The sequence below is a fragment of the Urocampus carinirostris genome, chromosome 6 (assembly GCF_059441175.1).
Source record: "Urocampus carinirostris isolate Australia breed hairy pipefish chromosome 6, RoL_Ucar_1.0, whole genome shotgun sequence".
Lineage (NCBI taxonomy): Eukaryota > Metazoa > Chordata > Actinopteri > Syngnathiformes > Syngnathidae > Urocampus > Urocampus carinirostris.
In genome coordinates, this window is record NC_142354.1 from 9,121,429 (window position 1) to 9,143,957 (window position 22,529).

A 22,529-nucleotide genomic window follows, 5' to 3' on the forward strand; every position below is an offset into this window, starting at 1 on the left:
TTTATTTTTATTATTTATCTGTATGTAGTGTAATTTATCCATCCATCCATTCATTATCTGCACTGCTTATCCTCAGTAGGGAGCCCATCCCAGCTATCTTCGGGCAGTGGGCAGGGGACACCCTTAACTGGTTGCCAGCCAGTCGCAGGGTTTAATTTAATTTATTTCATTTTATTTCATTTTATTTCATTTTATTTCATTTTCTTTCATTTTATTTCATTTTATTTTATTTCATTTTATTTTATTTTATTTTATTTTATTTTATTTTATTTCATTTTATTTCATTTTATTTCATATTATTTCATTTTATTTATTTATGTATTGCTTGCAGAGTACTTCTTTCCAAAGACAAGTTCTCTAATACGATCCTATTTTCTGCTTTTTGGGCGACAGCCCGAGAACCTTCTGTACTACAGCATGGACGAGGATTCCAAAATAATGATCAGCGATTTCGGTCTGTCCAAAATCGAAGGCTCCGGTAGCGTCATGTCCACCGCTTGCGGGACTCCCGGATACGTCGGTAAATCCATTATCATTCGATTAATTTCATAAAGCCTTGAGCTTTAGCCCTTGCTAGTGATTTTTTTGCACTTCCGAATTGGATCATTTACTGCTGTGCACGACCCCAGCATGAAGCAATCAATGCCTTGGACGTCTTTAGTCGTCTTTGGCAGCGAATGAGTTAAGGGGATTAAGACGTGGAACTTCACTCTATGCAAAAAGAAGGAGTCAAACAAAAACAAACGTATGAATGCATATAAGACGTCTTTTTTTTTTTTTACTTCATTTCAGCACCCGAAGTCCTGGACCAAAAACCTTACAGTAAAGCGGTGGACTGCTGGTCTATTGGCGTCATAGCCTACATTTTGTAAGTTCAACTTCATTTATTTTTATTCTTAATAATTTTCCTACCGGGCAGCACAGCGGCGCGGTAGTTAGCGCGTGTGCGGCACAGTTCTGAGGTCATGGGTTCAAATCCAGCTACCAACCTTCCTGTGCAGGGTTTGCATGTACTCCCCGTGCTTGCGTGGGTTTCCTCCGGTCACTCCGGTTTCCTCCCACATTCCAAAAACATGCATGTCAGGTTTAATGGCCAGTCCAAATTGTCCCTAAGTATGCTTGTATGTCTCTGTGTGCCCTGTGATTGGCTGGCAACCAGTTCAGGGTGTCCCCTGCCCACTGCCCGAAGATGGCTGGGATGGGCTCCAGCACCCCCGCAACCCTACTGAGGATAAGCGGTGCAGATAATGGATGGATGGATGGAATTTTCCTACCTCTAAACTAGCAGTGTCCCATTTTTGGGGGGAGCTTTCTGCATCAGCTTTAAAAATGTGGCTGACAGGGAGAAAGTCAAGTCAAGTGTTCATTTGTAACGCCCTTAATCACAAAGAGTCTCAAAGGGCTGCACAGACCACAGATTATTGCAAACTATAGACTATTATTACACCATCCCCTGATCTAAAACCTACATTAGGGCAAGGAAAAACTCAAAAACCTCAACATGAGGAAAATGAAGGGACCGCACTTGAGGTCATCCCCCTTCCAGGATGACCAGGCTGCAACGGATGTTGCAATAACAAATAATACACAGATACTGTCAACATAAGATATAGGTTATTCATATGCTATGGAATAGAAGTATGTTTTAAGACTAGATTTAAACAGTTCCACTGAGGTTACATATCGAATCTCAGAGGGCAGAGCATTCCACAGCACCGGGGCCCGAATGGAGAACGCTCTGGAACCTGCGGATTTCTTCTTGGCTCTTGGCATCTCTAGTACACCAGCATTTTCAGAGCGAAAGCTCTAGAACATAAGGGGAAATTAATCCTGAAAGATATGAGGGAGCAAAATTATTTTGTATATTACCAACAGAACCTTAAAATCACATCTTAAGCGAACGGGGAGCCAATGCAGGTTAGCTTAAATCGGGGTCATGTGATCAAACGAAAATGATTTATCTGATTTATACATATCTGTTAATAGTCTAGAATCCAATACCTCTTAAATACATGAGGGGAAAAGGCTCCATTAGAGCTATCTGTTTCTTTCTAATGGATGCTGCGATTTCAAAAACCTTTTTTTGTATTTGTAATTTTTCATTTCAAACATTCTGTTTATTTAAGTCTTTTTAGAATTGCCGAAACAATATGCAATACATGAATACTGTACATGTACATGTCATTTCATTTGTCGAATCAATTCATCAAATTGGCTTTAAAACCCTCAGAATTGAAGCAGGGTTATACTGTATTCCTCGTTTATTAATGGTGAACAGACCCACAAAAACCCATCCCCAATCACAGATAATGGATCGACACTGCACAGGTGCTGTACATTTGAGACGGAAAGAATGGAAAAAAAACAAATGGAGAAAAAAAAGGCAGCAGTAGTCAACTGGGGATAATGGATAACGGCCAAAACACTGCAGTTCCATTTCAGTGGCCCAGACTTCATTGGCCCAAACTGGGAAAAAAGCACTTTGCCAGCCTCTGCTCTCAGCAATTGTCAACAGGGGATAATGAAGTGCCTTTTGCCTATCCCTGCTATAAGCAATATGGGTTTGGGGATAACGGGTGCAGCCCCATGTGTTCACTTTGTCTTAGGGGGAAATAATGGCAGACAAACAGTCGCTAAACCTGACAAACGTGCATTATCCCTGATTGTTCACAGCAGTGAACAATCAGGGATAATGGATCACGGGCGTGCGAGTGCAGTCCACTTTTTGGTTGACAGAATGGAAAAAAGAGCCCCTATCAACACATTTCTAGTCAAGTCAAGTCAAGTCATGATTATTTGTATAGCCCTTAATCACAAAGAGTCTCAAAGGGCTTCACAGACCACAGATTATTGCAAACCACAAACCATTCTAAAAGTAGTACTATTTTATTTACACACCGGTGACACATTTCACTTTTTGGTTTAGTGGGCCGGATTAAAACGCCCGACGGGCTGTACGTGGCCCCCGTGCCACAGTTTTTCCGACCTTGCTGCAAACGCTATTGTCTAAAACATGTATCTTCCAGGTTGTGCGGCTACCCTCCGTTCTACGACGAGAACGACTCCAAACTCTTCGAGCAGATCAAAAAGGCCGAATACGAGTTTGATTCGCCGTACTGGGACGACATTTCCGATTCAGGTTGTTTATGTCGCATATTTCATTCTGGTTTTAAGAAAAATGATGAAAAAGAAATTAATATGATGTATTTTCCTTTTGAATTTGACAGCGAAAGACTTTATCATCCATCTGATGGAGAAGGACCCCAACCTACGTTATACTTGTGAGCAGGCCATGCAACACCCTTGGTAATGGATTTTCTTGACAAGCTTTTATTTATTTATTCTTTATTTTGATTAAATCTTACTGATATTATACCATTACCCTTAAGTTCTTATCTTAAACGGTGGTATTTTATTATGTAAATGTTCAGGACTGCACTTTCCAATTTGGTTGTGCATTTCACTTGTTACAATGAAGATATAATGTATTCTAATCTATTCTATTCTAAATAGAATAGAGATATGATCTTTTTTTGTCAAGAACCAGAACAGGATCAGGACCCAATCGCGTGACCTTCTCACACAAGCCTATATTTTACGGGGAAATGGGGAGTCGTGCACGTTAGGCAGCAGTCTGGCGTGGAAAGACAGGAAGCCAAAGACTGACGAGATAGATTCCAATTGCTTGAGTTGATACTGGACAGATGGGGTCGATACCGGACAGGACGGGACAGACAGGATTGATAATGAAACAGGATATCGAAAATAAACAGGTCAAACTAAACGGGAACGAAGACTGGAGAGAATAACAAACAGGACAAAAACAGACAGAAACAAAACTGGGACCCGAAATTAAATAGGACAAAAATAAACGGGAACAATACTGGACAGGAAATACCAAGTCAAAACCCACGTCTTGCGGGGCAGAAGTTCGTTGACGGACTGACAAAGGAAGAGTGAGAGCACTGAGCTTAAAAAGGCGGGAAGCCAATCTGTCAATGAGCCGCAGCGGGCGCCACACGGGCGGCGCCAATTGGGCACCATGGCAACCATGAATACAGAAAAAAAGGATTTATTATTTTTTGTTGTTAAAAAAATGATTTTTAGTATGAATCACACTCTACCTAAATCATCCATTTTATGGCTTGGTATTTAAAGGGACACTGTGTATCGTATAGCGCCTCTTTGAGGTAGGGTACATAAAAGTTGAGTCTTTTTATCTTTTAAGTATGTGTTAACGATGCCCAATTGAGTTCAAAGAGCCCTTATTTTCCTACCTGCTTTAATTTTACACTTATCAGGCCATGTGCTGCCATCTCCTGGCTTAAATTACTAATTGCGGGCTTAAATTTTCAAATGATTCACCCCACCTTTAAGTGTGAAGGAAAATGATTTGACTAAAAATAAACAGTACTGATTTGAATAATAAGAGAAAATTCCGTATCATATCAACTTCTTTTAAATACTCATACGTCTAAAATATTTTTATTAATTTTAAAAAGCACGAACCTCACCTAAAAGACATCATTGTCGGCTATCTTGCTGCAACAGTGTGGGATCTAAGAAGCAGACCACTGACGTGTGGGAAAGCTTTAAATTGGCTAACGATAGAAAAAATTTCATATGGAAAAGTACTGGTATGTTGAGACAAAGACAAAAGACCACCCCATGGAAAAGCACCGACACCTTTAAAAAAGACAGGAAGACTAAGAGACGGCCAAAAGGAACATCAAAATGATTAGAAATACACACCTTGAGCAAACACGTTTAAGCCTACTTTACAAACGGGTACCCAAAAACCTCAGAAAGGCTACGCAAAAAAATAAGAGTCACTTTGAGTGTCTGTAGTTTGTATTTTCCCATGTGCTTTTTAGCACTTTTCAGTTGCGCTACACCCTATAAGGACATCTAGTGGTCTAGTATTACACCGTTTCTCCTTTATAAATCATTTTTATCTACAAAACTTTGTTCTTGTTTGACTATATAGAAAGTTAATATATATATATATATATATATATATTTATTATTATTTTTTTTAATATCAATTTTTATACCAATTTTTGATGTCAGTAACAGAAAAATAACATTTTTAGTAAGATTAACATGATACTTAAATTATTGATTTAATGGAGAAAATGTTTTAATTTGCAACAGCATTTTAGTCAATTTCTTACCATTTTCACTAAGCTGAAAATGAATAAATGAAAGTTGCAGGCCTCTTGTGTTGCGTTTCGCACAAGTTTTATTAGAAGAAAGGGAAGGTTGCACCCACGTGATCGCTGGACGCGGGAAGCAGGTCGCTCTGAACGCGGAAGTGGGACTTTTGTGGCGGGCGTTGGCGGTGTCGGGAACAGAAAAAAAACGGGTCAGTCGGGACAGGAGAGCAAAAAACATTGTCGGGATCAAAAACGAGTCAAAAGCCAGGAGAGGAGAGTAGACGTGGTCAGGGACAAAAAGAGGTTGAAAGCCAGGAAAGGAGACTTGACTTAGTCAGGATCAAAAAACTGGTCGAAGGCGGGGAACAGACAGGAGCAAAAACAGGTGGGAGTCAGAGTCGAAAAAGCTTGCCTAGAGTAAACTGAGGTTCGCAGACGGACCGACAAAAGGCGACAGACAGGAGTGGGTTTAATTAGGGACAGGGAGCCAATTTTTTTTTTTTTTTTGGGAATCCGGAAAGGAATTTTACCAGTTATTTCTTGCTAAAATATATTTAATCTCAAGTAGAAATGACAAATTTATTCCTAGTTAAGATATTTATTACATTAAATTCAAATATGAATATAATCAAATCGATAAACAAATATAACTTGACTTTGTTCAGGATTGCCGGGGATACGGCTCTGGACAAGAACATCCACGAGTCTGTCAGCGCGCAGATCAAGAAGAACTTTGCCAAAAGCAAATGGAAGGTGAGATATTTTCCATTGAAGGCCCAGTGTGTATTTTACAGCGACCCCTGGTGTGAATTCTTTGAAATCAAACACTGTTGATTCAAATTAAAAGCAAAAACACACTTTCATAAACATGATTTTAGCTTGAGAACTTTGTAGGAATATTCCACAACTTGAAAAAGCTGACACATTTGCAGCCATCTTAAAACTACGGAAGCCTAATTGAGGATTTAGCGAAGCTAGCTTGTCCCAAAGTTGCTTTTAGCATGCAACCGTCACTTACCACGCACAGCTGAACTTCAAATGTGATGCTCGATAGCCAAGTCTTGTCATTAAGTCGTATTCATTTTTTCCCACTGTTTCCTTCTTTAGCCATTTATCCAAGGAACTTTGCTGCAGGCTATTTCATCATTAGCCGCTTTTGCTTTTTCCCTCATTTTCATTTGATTTCACAGATGGTCATGCAAGCAAATGTGGCTAAGTTCTTTGATTCGGGCTTTATCCACCGTTTCCTTCTTTAGCCACTCATATTAACCATTTTCTCCTGATAGCCGCTAAAGATAGCCATTTACAGTAGCTCTGAGTCCATTTTGTCCATGGGATACTAGCAAGTATGGATCTATCATTGGCTATCTAGCTTCCAAATCAGCACAGGTTGAGAGAGTCTGGTTTGTCAGAAAATGAAAACCGAGCTATCATTAGCTTACTATCATTTGCGACTAACTAGCATGTTTACAAATAAGAAGAGATTAGGTTAATCTGTTTTTTAAACACCAACAGTACCAAGCTAGCATTAGCGCCTAACTATCAAGCTGACAAATAAGCCTAGATTGTTTAAGTCTGGTTTGTTAAAACGTAGTGAACTGAGCTAGCATTAGCTAACTATCATTAGCGACTAACTAGCAAGCTAACAAATGAGCAGCGATTACCGGTAAGTTAATCTGTTTTTTTAAACAGCAATAGTACCGAGCTAGCAATAGCAGCTAACAAGAGAGTTGACAATCAGCACAGATTGATTAAGTCGGGTTTGTTGAAAAGCAGAAGTACCAAGCTAGCATTGGGTGTAAACAAGCAAGCACAGTTCAAGTCCTGTAGTATTTTTGAAGTATATTCAGACTATATTTTTTTAGTTTATATGTAATATTTTGTGATATTTGTGGAGAAGTCTTTTTCTAGTATTCCTGTCATGACATTTCTGTAGTGCTATTATTTCATTACAGTAGTACGGTAGTGGTAGTTTTGTAGTATTTCTGTAATCAGTAGCCTAGATGGTAGTGTGCCCGCTTTGAGACTGGGAGGTCGCTGGTTCGCGCCTCGGCCGAGTCATACCTAATTGGTAAAATGGCGGCGCCCTCTGTTGGCTGCGGCTGCATCGACTCGCTACAACGGGTCAGGTGTATCGACATTTCGTTCGGTGTACATTGTTACAAAGAATGACAATACAAAGGAAATTATTATTATTATTATTATTATAGTTTTGTAATATTTTTATTGTATTTTTATCGTATTATCTGTTGTCATATATCTGTAGTAGTGTTTTTGTATTATATTATTACTGAAGTGGTAGTTTTGTAGTATTTCTGTCATTTTTTGTCGTAAATTCATAGTATATTGTTTGTAGTATACCTGTAGTATTTTGTAGTATTTCCATAGTAGTCTTTTATAGTATTATATTTATTGTATTTCTGTCATAATATTTCTGTAATGGTATTTTTGTACTACACCAATACTGTAGTGGGACGTTTGTAGTATTTGTGTAGAAGTATTTTTCAAGAGCTTCCATTTTAGTATTTTTGTATTATAGTATTACTGTGGTAGTATTTTTGTAGTATTTCTATATTATTTATTCCTTTCAGAATGCAAACAAAATAATACATTAGATCCTTGTTTTTAAGCACTAAATTTCATATTTAGTTTTATTGTAATTTTGTGGTATTTGTGTAGTATTTCAGTAGTAGTTTGTCATAGACATGCAAAGAGACAATATGAACAAAGTTGGCACCCAAAAACCTTTTTAGTAGTCATTTATTTATTCTTATAGATTTCGAACATTGTCTCACGAAGGGTTGGATAAAAATAACCCTGACGGGCCGCATGTGGCCCCTGGGCTGTAGTTTTCCCACCTCCAGCAAATGAGGTCTTAGCTCCGCCCACAATTAAGAAAGGAACGTACATTTCATTTCCTGTTTTTGGTGTCGTAACTGTATTCTTTGGACGCGGGCGGCCATTTTTTAGCAAGCGTTCAACGCCACGGCGGTGGTGCGCCACATGCGGCGTCTCCAGCTGGGAACCAACCAGGAAGCTCTCCACCAAGGTGGTCCTACCAGCCCCTGCAGAGCTCACATGATGCTACCGGGAGAGGACACGCAACTGCCAGGTACCCAAAACTCTTCTTCATATTCGTTACTGGAATTGTTCGCGAGGTCTCCAAACTACGGCCCCGGAGAGTATTTGGGCTTCACGTTTTGTTCAACCTCAAAAAGAACTCTGTCGTGGACCAGGAACGGAGACGGGACCCAGTAGCGTTCGTTTTACTCAGTTTTTTTATTAAGAAAGAGAAGATCGTCGGTCACGGATAGCAGATAGCAGGAACGCGGAAGTGGCACTTCCGTGTCGAGCGAGGGTAGTCGTAGGCAGCGAGAAAATCAGGTCGATGGCCGGGACGGAGGAGCAAAAAGTAGAATCAGGTCCAGAAAAGAGCTCGGCAACAAGTATCAGGCAGGAAACAGGGCAGGATAGTGTCGGAGAGTACAAAAGCTTGCCTAGCTGGGAGCATAGGTTCGCATACGGTCTGACGGGTTCTTTTCGGAAGACGGCTGTTAAAAAGAGTCCAACAGCCAATCAGGTCCCGTAGCTGTTGGCGCCAACAGGGCAGCCGCAGGTGCTCCGAATCAGTCATCATGACAAACTCAAAGTATGGGTGCATGCTTTTTGTCGAAACAGGATTTGAACATGGGCCGTTACGACGAGAGCTTACCACTTGGCTACCAGTGATATAGATGACAAATGAAAAGGCATCAGGTTTTATCTTCTTATCGCACTTTTTAATCACGGTATCAAAGACAAGTGTTAATTTCAGTGTGTGTTTCATAGTCACCTACAATGCTTAGAATAGAATTTATTGTCATTGTCACATGTAGAATGCGCAAATAAAATTAATAGTCTTCTCTGGTACTGTGACTAAAAATAGTGTGATAATGAGAATGTCAGGACCAGAACGGAAACAGGACCCAATTGCGTTACGTTTTTCACAAGTTTTATTAAAAGGAAGAGGAAGGGCGGCGCCCACGATCCGGTGTTTGATAGGCGCGGGAAGCAAGTCGCTCTCGTACTAGGATTGTGATCCGAACACGGAAAGTGGATCTTCCGTAGAGTGCGATGGCGGTGTCAAGGACAGAAAAATAGGTCGATAGCTGGGAGAGGAGAGAAAAAACGTGGTCGGGGTCAGAAACGGGTTGTAAGCCGGGACGGGAAAGCAGACGTGGTCGGGATCAAACACTGGTAGTAGGCCGGGACGGGAGAACAGAAGTGGTCTGGATCAAAATGGTTCCTAGCCGGAGACAGACGGGAGCAGAAACGGGACAGGTGGGAGTCAAGGTCGAAAAAGGCTTGCAGACGGACTGACAACAGGGGACTGACAGGACTGGGTTCAAATACTGACAGGGAGCCAATCAGAACCCGCGGCAGTTGGCGCCAAATGAGCGGGCACAGCTGAGTCACATCAGTAATCATGACAGAGACAAAATCTACTGCCTTTATGCAAATAATCTGTTGGGAGAACGGCTTCAAATTATATTTTTTTTGGTTAAGAATTTAATTCGGTTGTTACAGAGTCAGCCAGCAAGTGGTGCTCAAGATTCCCCACCAGAATTATTACCCAAAAAAAGTACATAAATACACATCATATTGTATTTTAGCTTTAAATTTTCAGTTTATTGATATTAATTATGATTGATCAATCCAAAGGAAAGACACACAAATAATTCATTCTGAACAAACTATGATTTATTTACAGGGGAAGGAAAATCCACAGAAGAAATTGTGTAGCGATTGAACGTAAAATAAACAACTCATTTCAGGAAATCCACACCTAGGGACAATTAACCTGACATGTATGTTTTTGGAATGTGGGAGGAAACCCACGCAGGCACGGGGAGAACATGCAAGCTCCACACAAGGAAGCTGCTGTAGCTGGAATTGAACCCAGGACCTTCAAAACGTGGGGCTGCTGACCACCCAGTTTGTTTGTTTTTTCCTTTTTTAGAGTCTCACAGGGACCCCGTTCGCCCCCAGGTCCTGGACGGGGCCGGCGCAGACCCCATGTCCAACTACCGCCACCACCCTACTGGACGGGTGTGACCCCAACCCCTTTTGGCTGCCTCGTGGACCCCAAGGATTTTTTTCCCATTTTTGAAAACACCCCTCTTGGTAAAACCAGAGGCAGGGACCGCCTCAGTCCCTGAGGGAGGCGACATTCTGACCTACGGCCTGCAGGAGGAGCCAGCCCGCCCAGTTAAGGAAAAGAGGAAAGTCCGATTAGGAAAACGAGGAAGTGATGATTTCGATGATGAACTGTCAGACGGATCATCTAGGATTGTTTATTTACGAAGCGGAACAGCGCCCAGGTGATTTTCGGGGGCGATTTGTTTTGTGTTATTTGCGCACCATCCAGGAGACGTTTATTTCGGGGTGTCTTCGAGGACCCTGTGCCGAAAGCAAAAGCCTTTGAAAAATCTCGCTTGCAGTCTTTTGAACCTTCCGAAGGGTAAATACTGCAACACTTTGATAATCTGTGACTTTTATGCAAATGTAATTGTTTCTATGTAGCCTTTTATGAAAGAGCGATGCTGCCACATGCGAAGAAGTAAATACCGTAGCTACAATATATGCCCGAAAAATACATCGACTTTGATATCATTTGAGTAATATCTTGTGATAAAATACACGACAGAATATGCGGCAAAATAAACGTTAAAAATCACAACAAAATGTACAAGGAAATACACGACAAAATACAAATTACAATTTCACGACAAAATTAATGAAAAAAACGACAACAAAATTCATGACAATTAAAAAAAAAATACAAAATACAAGACCAAATACATTTGAAACTTCACAACAAAACACACACCAAAATACAAGACAAATTGACAAAATACACAACAAAATACTCATCAAAATGAACAACAAATGCCTGACAATAAATGACAAAATACACGACAAAATCAACAGAGAAATAAATTAAATACAAATGTCAGGAACCTGAACAGCATCAGGACCCAAACACGTGACGTTCTCACACAAGCCTTTTATTTTACGGGAAATGGGGAGTCATGCACGTTAGGTAGCCGGTCCGGCGTGGAAAGACAGGAAGCCAGAGATCGATTCCAATTGCCCGAGTTGATATCGGACAGATGGGGTCGATACCAGACAGGACGGGACAGACAGACAGGATAGATATTGAAATAGAATATCGAAAATAAACAGGACAAACAAGACGAGAACGAAAACTGGAAGGAATAATAAACAGGACAAAAATAGACGGTAACGAAACTGGAAACCGATATTAAACAGGACAAAAATAAACGGGAACATTACCGGGTCTTGCGGGGCAGAGGTTCGTTGTTGGACTGACAAAGTAAGAGAGAGCTTAAAAAAACGGAAAGCCAATCAGTTAATGAGCCGCAGCTGGCGCCAGACGGGCGGGGCCAATTGGGCGCCATGGCAACTGTGACAACAAAATACATGACCAAATACACGACAAAAATAAACACAGAAATAAATACCTGGCACAATACATTACAAAATACTACCGTAATGATATAATACTTGACAAAATACAAGAAAACATGCTTGACAAAATACACAAAAATATTCTAGAAAATACATGGCACAATCCATGTTAAAACAAAAAACAAAATACATGAAAAATACAACAAACTACACGACAAAATACATACTGGAATAAAAAAACAACATAATACACGAGAAAATACACGACAAAACACACAAATAATACACTAAAATATACATGGAAAAATACACAACAAAATAGATGACAAAATACATTACAGAATAAAGAACAAATTACGCGAAAATACCTGACAATATAATGGACAAAGTAAATACCGAGATAAATAAAAAAACAAATACAATATACACAACAAAATACTCACAAAACAAATAAATCTACAAAATTCACGACAAAATATAGAAGAAAATACACAAATAAATACAAGACTCAAATAACTTTGTCATATATTTAAGTATTCCCTCATGAATGTACGTGTTCCTCGATTTATATTGCATATATTTGTCAGTATTCATCAATTTCTACATGTATTTCTACATATGGCAGCATCAATCCTTAATACTTTGAGATATTTTGTATATATGTATGTATAGAGTCGGGTACTTTTCTGGTGTTTCCCTTAGGCGTGGATTTCTTCTTCTTTGGTGCCTTTAGGGTTTACACTATAACGGATCTATTTTTTCGGGCGGAAGCTTTTTAAACGTCGGCAATTCTGCTTATATTTTGTATTTATTGTAGCTTGAAAAATGTGTTTTCCCTCTTCTGTATTACAGACTTTTTTACATCTGGGTCAATTTAAAGGGACGGTGTTTCATATTTGACCACTAAACGAGAATACAAACTACGGAGACTCAAAGTGACCAAACTTCATGTTTATTAAATAGGTCAAAAAACAGTTCAAAAAATTCTTGTTTATGTGTATTTTTGCTTATTTTTCAAATCAATATTGTTGATTTGTTTCATGTATAAAGTATGTTTTACCTCTAGGAGGGTCTACATTATTCACACTGTCCCTTTATTTTTTAAAATATTGTTACAAAAACATGAAGATCCAGATGTATGGACAAAAAAATAAATAAGTATTTTACGTTGATTATTTATGTAGTCTTTTGTTTTAAGAAGAAGTAGAGTAGACCCCAGGATTCGACATGTAGTTCTGAGGTAGGGGTGTTGTAAAGTGCAATTGCTGTTAAGCAGGGGAAAGCCACCTTTGCTCATTCGCCAATGTTTTGCTAGCAGCCTTTAAGAGCTAATTGTTAGCTTAACAGTGCTCAGACATTGTTATCGCCTAAAAACAAGCAATCAGGAATACATTTGGAAAAGAGACCGCGGATCAAACATTCTATTACTGCAAATGTCCAGTAGGTGGCACTAATACACAATAAAAAACTAGAAAACAATATTGTCGATACAAAAACGATGCTTGTTTTTTTCCCCCTATTTTTTGTAATTTTCAGACAAAATGCGTCAATTGAGATACTTTTTTTTAATAATAAAAAGACCAGCATAAATATGTTTTCATAGGTCAGATTTTCAAATAATAATGCTTTATGTGTTTCTATAAGCTACTACAGGATGTCGTTTTTGGGTATAAACCGGCGTGGTAAACTACACGAGATTCATAGTATTTGCTAGCACTCCTACTTATTTGTAAAATATGTGCATAAATATCATTGTAAATAAATATACATGTAAAAGATATATAAAATTTTAGTGACGAGCTGGTGCGGTGGAGTACCGTGTGGATGCAAAGGAGGGGAAGACTGCGGATTCAAATGCTTTTTTTTAAACTTTCGAGGATAGTTATGCCATAAAAGACTTTATTACTTTAATGGCCTTCTTGTTCTTAAAGAGACAGTGTGTAATATTTAGTTCCTCTTAGTGGTACATAAAACTTTCATTAAGTAAAAAAAAAAAAAAAAAACACTGATTTGAATATTAGGCTAAAAATACATGAACTATACCAATGTACATTTTGAGAAAACAAAACTATAGGTGTGTTTGTGTTTCTTTTACACAGTGGAATCTATACCTAGTAGTCAGCCATGGTTGTCTGGCATCAAACTGCTACGCGGTGATCATTTGGCACTGGATTTCCTTCACATTAGAAAACAGTGTCTAAATATTACACCCTGGGGCTCTAATATCTTCGATCGTCGATTTATTGCAGCCGTTTAGTGATTTTGTGTCTTCCTCGCATTTCTTAATAACCTCAAATATTGTTTCCATAGTTAGCATATTTTTCTTTTCCCTTTAGCATCACTGCAAATTTTAAGACATACAACTATTTAAATTCAAGTTTTACACTAGATTCTGAACTGAACTAAGGGAGAAATGGATCATTGTGGGTGGGAGTTGAGCCAATAGCAGCTTTTCATGATGCCGTCACACGAACCAATAGCAGGCCTGCTTTTTGAATGATGTCGTCCAATAACAGACAGACATTTTGACGACATAACTCGCACAATTGATATGCACGTAGACCCCAAAATTTGAGTTTTTTTCAGTTTCCGTGCTCACCAGAGCCTTATACACCTAAAAATACGGTGACTAAAATTGGAAGTTTGATACGATTAAATGCTACGGTAACTGTTCTGCCTTTGAGAAACATAGAGAGTGATCTTCGAGTGCCCTCTAGTGGTTAACCTGCTCATTGCAGATCCTCTTCTGTTTTTGCTTCGGACAATAATTGTCTGTAATTATGAAACATATTGAAATGACTTAAAGAAATGTTTTTCTTTAAGGAGAAAAACATGACCAAATACACCACAAAAATAAACACAGAAATAAATAAAACACGGAGAGTAAAAACATGGTCGGGGTCAGTAACGGGACGTAAGTTGGGACGGGAGAGCAGACATGGTCAGGATCAAAAACGGGTCGTAAGGCGAGACAGGAGAGCAGACTTGTTCAGGAAAAAACGGGTCGTAGCTGGAAACAGCAAAAAAACGGGTGGGAGTCAGGGTCGTAAAAGGCTTGCCTCGGGTTAACTGAGGTTCGCAGACGGCCTGACAAAATGGACCGGAAGGAGTGGGTTTAAATAGGGACAGGGAGCCAATCAGAGTCCGAGGCAGTTGGCGCCAAAGGAGCAGGCACAGGTGATTCACATCGGCAATCATTACAACGGTAACTGTTCTGCCTTTGAGAAACATATAGAGTGATCTTCAAGTGCCCTCTAGTGGTTGACCTACTCATTGAAGATTCTCTTCTGTTTTTGCTTTAGACAATAATTGTCTGTAATTAGGAAACATTGAAATGACTTTAAAAATGTTTTTCTTTATGTAAACAAATGTTTCGGTATAGTTAGCAAGCTTAACTCGCACAATTTTGAATTCTAGAAGTTTTCGGCGACGACCAAGAATTTGTGCGAGAAAATACCATAAGGAGGGTCTGAAACATTGAATTCCACGTCGTAACGTGAAAAAAATCGTAAGGTAATGCCGTAACCTTTTGGGTCTATTGTACCGTATTTTGCAGACAATAAGGTGTCACGACCAGTACACAGGGTAGACCCAATCGCGTAATGTTTACCACAAGATTTATCAAAGGAAAGAGGAAGGGCTGCGACCACAATCCGGTGTTCACTGGACGTAGGAAGCAAGTCGTTCTCGCACTCGGATGGTGATCCGAACACGGAAGTGGATCTTCCGTGGTGAGCGATGGAGGTGTCAGGGACAGGAAAACAGGTTGGTAGCCGGGACAGGGAGAGCAAAAGCGTGGTCGGCGTCGGAAACGAGTCGTAAGCCTGGACGGGAGAGTAGACGTAGTCGGGATCAAAAATGGATCAGAATCAGGGACGGGAGAGCAGACGTGGTTTGGGATCAAAACAGGTCGTAGCCGGAGACAAACGGGAGCAAAAACGGGACAGGCGGGAGTCAGTGTCAAAACGTGCGTCTTAAAAATCCATTGTGCCCTAAATACCATAAAACACGGTGTATAAAATTGGAAATTCATCGTTTCAATTGAATGATACTGCGTACGGTAACTGTTCTGCCTTTGAGAAACAGAGTTGCGTTCGAGTGCCCTCTTGTGGTTAACCTGCCAATTGCAAATCCTCTTTTGTTTTTGCCTCGGACAATAATTGTATGAAACGGATTGAAATGGCTTTGTTTATGGGAACAGATGTTTCTGTATTGTCATCAAGCTTAACCCCAGGTTTGAATTGTTGAATATGACGTTTTGCTGTAGAGTATTTAAATAGTGCTACGGAAAATACAGACTGTCATAAAAATAGGGTAAATTGCAAATGTGGGGGTGGGGTTTAATGTGGGCTTTTACTCCCCCGGGTGGAGTTAAAGAGCCTCATGGCATGAGGAAGAAATAGTATTTGAAATGTTGGCAGTTTGGTGTCTCCATTGTGAGGAACCTTCTACAAACAAAAACGTTTACCGGTAGTCAAGGTAACGTCTACTGTAAAAATGTGCACTGGATTTTACAAAGGTGATTTGTTGAGTACAAAAAATGCATCATTTTGATTAATGAGGAGGGTAAACAACCAATGAGTGCCGGTGTTTTAAAATCATCAATGTTTAAAAATCACATCTTGGAAAGAAAGCCAGAAAATCAGAGTACAAAAAATGCATCATTTTGATCAATGAGGAGAGTAAACAACCAATGAGTGATTTTCATACCCTGCTGGTGTTCTAAAATCATCAATGTTTAAAGATCACATGTTGGAAAAAAAGCCAGAAAATCTGACAATCCCGCGCAATGACGCTAATGACATGTGAATTTCCCTTAGGGGATGAATAAAGTATCTATCTATCTATCTATCTATCTATGTAGCCGTTATCTCACCGCTAAAATCTGCTGTGCTAGTTTTTTTCCGTTTTTTAACAACAATTCCTGCTTTCAATTACAGCATTTGGAACTCTCGATCGGGAGGAAAGGAAAATACTAGCAAAACGATGGTCTACTTTTTCTTGTGCTTGTGTTTCTAACACAAATATATTGTCTTTTTTCAAATATGTGTATGCAGTATTTTAAACTCAAAACAAAGATGGAAAAAAGTGGCTGTAAGTGAAGATTACATTAAAATCCTTGTCTATGCAGTAATCATCTCGGGTCTATAATATTGTACTTAAAAATTGATATCTATACTGTATATACAGTGAAGAAATTAAGTATTTGAACACCCTGATATTTTCCTATTTTGCACACTTAAAAATCATGGAAGGGTCTGAAATTTTCACCGGAGGTGCATGTCCACTGTGAGAGAGATCGACTAAAAAGAAAAATCCAAAAATCACAATGCATGATTTTTTTCACCAATGTATTTGTTTGATATAGCTGCCAATAAGTATTTCAACACCTGAGAAAATGAATGTTAATATTTGTTACCGTTGCCTTTGTTTGCTATGATGTTTCCCGACGTCTTTCACCAGGTTTGCACACACTTCAGGAGGAATCTTGGCTCATTCCTCCTCACAGATCTCTAAATCAATCAGGTTTCTGGGCTGTCGCTAAGATACACAGAGTTTGAGTTCCCTCCAAAGACTTTCAATTGGGTTCAGGTCTGGAGACTAGCCGGGCCATGCTAGAACCTTGATATGCCTCTTACGGAGCCACTCTTTGGTTTTAATGGCTGCGTGCTTTGGGTTGTTGTTGTGTTGGAAAACCCAGCAGAGACCCATCTTCAATGATCTGACTGAGGGAAGGAGGTTGTTCCCCAAAATATCACAATACACGGCCTCAGTCATCCTCTCTTTAATGCAGTGCACTCGCCCTGTCCCATGTGCAGAAAAACACCACCAAAGCATGATGCTACCACCCCCATGCTTCATAGTAGGGATGGTGTTCTTCGGATTGTACTCTTGTACTCTAGAGATGGGCCTTGACATGTGCTGGTTTAAGTAGGGGAACCTTTTGTGCCGTGCGTGATTTCAAACCATGACGTCTTAGTGTATTACCTCCAGCAACCTTGGAAACGGTGGTCCCAGCTCTTTTCAAGTCATTGACCGACTCCTGTCGTGTATTACCGGGCTGATTCCTCACCTTTCTTAATTTATATAACAATGCAGCAAACCATCATGCATTTCAGTGAAGAAGACTATGCTAATTTTTGGCATGGAAAATAGAAGCATAATAATGAATTAAATCCACACTTTAAGAAAGAAAAGCACATATGGATTCGTTTTTCATTCAGACAATCACCCAAAATGGCGATTTAGGTTTTTCCCATGACAACAATGATCTTTGTGTTTTCAGGTTTTTATGTCTTCATAAAATATAAAAAATAACAATTCAAATGAGCAAAATTCAAACAATGATGCTCATTTTGATGATAATTTTGTCACGGTTGCCATGGCGTCCAATTGGCCCCGCCCGTGTGGCGCCAGCTGCAGCTCATTGACAGATTGGCTTTCCGTCTATTTAAGCTCAGTGCTCTCATTTTTCCAATGTCAGTCCGTCAACGAACCTCTGCCCAGTAAGACGTGGGTTTTGACTCGGTCCTGTTGCCTGTTGGTATTTCCTGTCCGGTATTGTTCCCGTTTATTTTTGTCCTATTTATTATTTTCCCCAGTTTTCGTTCCCGTCTAGTTTTTCCTGTTTAATTGCAATATCCTGTTTCATCATTCCTGTCTGTCCCATCCTGTCCGGTATCAACCCGATCTGTCCGATATCAACTTGGGCAATTGGTATCGATCTCGTCGGCCTCTGGTTTCCTATCATTTCACGCCAGACTGCTGCCTAACGTGCACGACTCCCCGTTTCCCCGTAAAATAAAAGGATTGTGTGAGTAACGTCATGCATTTGGGTCCTGATCCTGTTCTGGTTCATGACAAATTTTACAATAAAAAAAATGTTGAAATATCAGGACCTAAGAAAAAGTATACAAATAAAAGCCATGGTATAATATACAAGATAAAAATTAAAAAATGGAATTGGATGGTAAAAAAAAAAAAAAAATCAAAAAATTATGAAAAAACATTAAGAGAAAAACACTACCGCTGGTTTTTACATTAGAGGAAGCTAATTTTCGGTGTAAATGACGACCATCGCTAATTTCTGAGATAAAGACAAACTAGTATCAGGTGTCAATGAAGTTTTGGACCTAGAGAAATACTATTCAATGAAACTGTCATGGTTACTGATGTGACTCAACTGTGCCGGCTCATTTGGCGCCAACTACCGTGGGTTCTGATTGGCTCCCTGTCAGTATTTCAACTTAGGCCTTTCAATCCCCTGTTGTCAGTCAGTCTGCAAACCACAGTGTATACTAGGCAAGCCTTTTTTGACCCTGACTCCCACCTGTCCCATTTTTGCTCCCGTCCGTCTCCAGCTCCGACCCGTTTTGTTCCTGACCACGTCTGCTCTCCCGTCCCGGCTTACGACCCGTTTTTGACCCCGACCACGTTTTGCTCTCCTGTCCCTGTCCTGTCAACCTTTTTCTTCGTCCTTGGCACCGCCATCGCTCGCTACGGAAGATGCACATCCGTGTTCGGATCACAATCCGAGAGCGACTTGCTTCCCCCGCCTAGTAATCCTTGGATCGTGGGCACGGCCCCTCCTCTTTCCTTTAATAAAACTTGTGAGAAACGTAACACAATTGGGTCCTGTTTCTGTTCTGGTCCTGACAGAAACAAGGAAAACAATTAACAATGTTAGTCTTTAGGGTAGAAAAAGCTCATTTCAGTGTAAAATACCATGCTAGCTTGGTACGCTAAAAAAAGCTAATTTTCATCTAAAAGAAGACTAGTTTCCTCATCAATGAAAACAATGGAAAAAAATTAAAGTTTTCAGCATAAAGGAAGCTAATTTTGGTGTATAAGTCGAAACTAGTTTTGGACTCTAAAGATAATACAAATTTGACTTAAAAAATGAAAATAAAATTTAAAAAAAAAACAACAAATGTTTTCTTGTTTTTAAATAGTGACATTTTCGTATTTTCACTTCAGCATTTTTGACTTAGCCGCAACCGAGTATCGGATTAAAGTATCTGCTATCAGCCTCCGTGAACACTAATAATCAGTTAAAATCCCGTCAAGAACGTTATTGGTCTATCGCTAAACTCGATTTGTATTCGATAGCTTGCCAGGCTATTCTTTCCACGTATTGAGGTTTGGACAGACGTCCTGGAAACGATGCGGTCCACCGGCAAGGGACTGCTGACCGATTTGAATCTAATTTGGGGTTGGAAAAAAAAAAGATGAAGTCGAGCTAACGTGCTCCCAGAAAATCACAAGTTCCTGAGAAAGAAACCCTCAAAAGTGTCGGATTACTGTAAATTCCGGACTATAAGCCGCTACTTTTTCCCCAAACTTTCAACCCTGTGGCTTATTCAGTGATGCGGCCAATTTATGTAATTTTTCTAACGGCCGCCAGCGGCGCTCGAGTACAAAAGGTAAGATTTAGACCGGTGGAATATATGCGCCGAGGAAGACTACAACTTCACTAAAACTGGCCGCATGCGAAAGGCAACTTTTTCGCAAGTCTGCCAGTGGATCCTGACAGCGTGGGGCAGCATCAAAAAATCCACCGTCACCAACGGGTTCCGAAAAGCCGGTTTTATGCCGAGAAATGCATCCCTGCCGAGAATTGCATCCCCTGTCGCTGGAGCGCGCACACGTCACTCCCGCTACTGTAACCACTTTTACCTCATTTTATCTCACTTTTATATCACTTTTCGAGAATGTAATGGCGAACATATATCCAAGACCACTTTCTTTGGATTACTTCCAACGGGACCCGGACTCTGCCGGTCTGCATCAAACCTTAAGTACCGGTATCATTTTCCGTTAATTTTGCCGGCTGTGATTTTTGGACTCTGTACTTAAAGTCGGGTTAGGGTTAATTTTGTGTTTGTGTTACATCTTTTAATGTGGGCGTATGCGGGTTAAATACAGGTGCGGCTTGTGTAAGTACAAAATCGTTTTTTTTTCTTAAAATGTGTGCGGCTTATAATCAGGTGCGCTCTATAGTCCAGAATTTGCGGTATATAACCCGTTTTTGTATCATGTATAATGTTGAGGATTTTTTTTAAATAAAATACTCATCTGAAACAGACGGGAATCAGAACAGGAGAGAGTCAGGGTTGAAAGGCTTGCCTAGCGTGAGCTAAGGTTTGCAGACGGACTGACAACCGGTGACAGGAAGACGGGGGGGGTTGAAAAGAGACGAGCAGCCAATCAGCGTCTGAGGCAGTTGGCGCCAAAGGAGGGGACTCAGGTGCCCCGCAACAGGAATCATGACAATTTTATGACATTCGTTTCTATTTCCTCCCTGTGTTGGGAAATCGTCAACACATGAAACTAAAATTCCTTAACAGGTCTGCTCGTCCTTTTCAAACATCAAGTGCTAAAAAAAAAAAAAAAAAAAAGTCAAGTGTACTCAAGATGGTTTCCCGAAAAAAAGGATGTGTTGAAAAATGATTTGTGCCGAGCATAAAAAAAGGCCATCTTGGACTGAAGTGTCGCCATCTGAAATATTTCCTTGCAAAAAACAACAAAAGAGTGTGAGAAGAAGCAGCAAGCGTGTGAATGTGTGAGTGGAGATAATAGACATCTTTTCAGGCGGAAGCTGTTCCCAAATTGAATTTTTCATCCCTGGGGTACACGCCAGGTAGACCTCCAGGAAACGGCATCCTAGCCTTACTTTACAATGTGGAAAGAGATATTTTTCCAGCCTTTTTTATGGAATTTTCCCCACTATACCACAACAAATTATTTGACCAAAACCGGAAAAACTTGTCGGTAGCAGGGACTGGGAGAGCAAGGCGTGGTCGGGGTCGGAAACGAGACGTAAGCCAGGAGCGGAGAGTAGACGTTGTCGGGGACAAAAACACAACACAAGACTTATGAAACAAGCCATAACAAGAAAAAATATCAACAAAAACAAAACAAATATGTCTGGAATGGGGTTCGGGTCAATGTTAGAGGGTTGTTGTTGAGGGTAAGGGGTGAGGGTTAGGGTTAAAGGGTTAGGTTTAGGGATGAATTTTAAGGATTAGGGGGTCAAGGTTATGGGGTTGGGGTCAACGTTAAGGGTTTGGATTAAGAGTGAAAAGTCACCATACGACCACTCCCACCTTTTTTTTTTGCCCACTTGAGGCTTTGTCAGACCCAAAGGTAAGTATGAAAAGATAACGCCACGACTTGTTTTGGGTGCAAGGGCAAATAATTTTTAATTCATGAAACGCTATAAAGGTCATTCCTGATCAATGTTCCCTCTAAACTGCGCGCGTGCGCAATCGCGCACTGCCCGCACATTCTCAGCGCACAAGAAAATCTATTCAGTGCAATGTTCCCTCTAAACTGCGCGCGTGTGCAATCGCGCACTGCCCGCACATTCTCAGCGCACAAGAAAATTTATTGAGTGCAATGTTCCCTCTAAGCTGCATGTGTGCGCAATTGCGCACTACCCAGAGCTTTTCCGCGCACAAGAAAATATAGCCAGCTCACAAAGATCAGGGCTCGAAATTGCTAATTAAGAAGCGAATTATGCCAAAGTTACAGTGCATAAAGGTAAAAATACACGGGTTTCCCTGATGCTGTGTTTTAAATGCGGTATTTTGATGTCATTGTCGAAGTAGAACAAAGTTGAGTAAAGTCAGTAGAGTTTTTCTAAAACCGGCTTCTTCGGTTCAGCTCACTAAAAGGAACCGGCTCTTTCGGGTCCCAAACAGCTCGTCAGGTTGTTTTTGCTTATTTAATCCCTATACGACCAAATATTATTTAAAATTGTGCACAAAATGACTTAAAGGAAGGGGGGGAAATAGAACAAAAAAGAAAAAAAATACCAAAATGAAAAAGTAGTGAAAAGCTTAGAAAAAAACCCAAAAGGAAGAGAAAAAAGAAGGAAATTTTGAGAAAAAAAGCCAGAAA

The 22,529-nt window shown here is 40.1% G+C and overlaps 1 protein-coding gene across 1 annotated transcript in view; it reads left to right on the forward strand.

Moving 5' to 3' along the window:
* camk1b (calcium/calmodulin-dependent protein kinase Ib) overlaps window positions 1-17,210 on the forward strand; it is a 62,321-nt gene extending 45,111 nt beyond the window's left edge. The window contains exons 6-12 of the mRNA XM_088337763.1: window positions 394-520; window positions 793-868; window positions 3,027-3,139; window positions 3,228-3,306; window positions 5,822-5,909; window positions 8,127-8,268; window positions 10,156-17,210. Coding sequence (XP_088193889.1) covers window positions 394-520; window positions 793-868; window positions 3,027-3,139; window positions 3,228-3,306; window positions 5,822-5,909; window positions 8,127-8,268; window positions 10,156-10,250 — 720 coding nt within the window. The 3' untranslated portion in view covers window positions 10,251-17,210. The remainder of the gene's footprint in view (window positions 1-393; window positions 521-792; window positions 869-3,026; window positions 3,140-3,227; window positions 3,307-5,821; window positions 5,910-8,126; window positions 8,269-10,155) is intronic.
* Window positions 17,211-22,529: the final 5,319 nt, after the last annotated feature.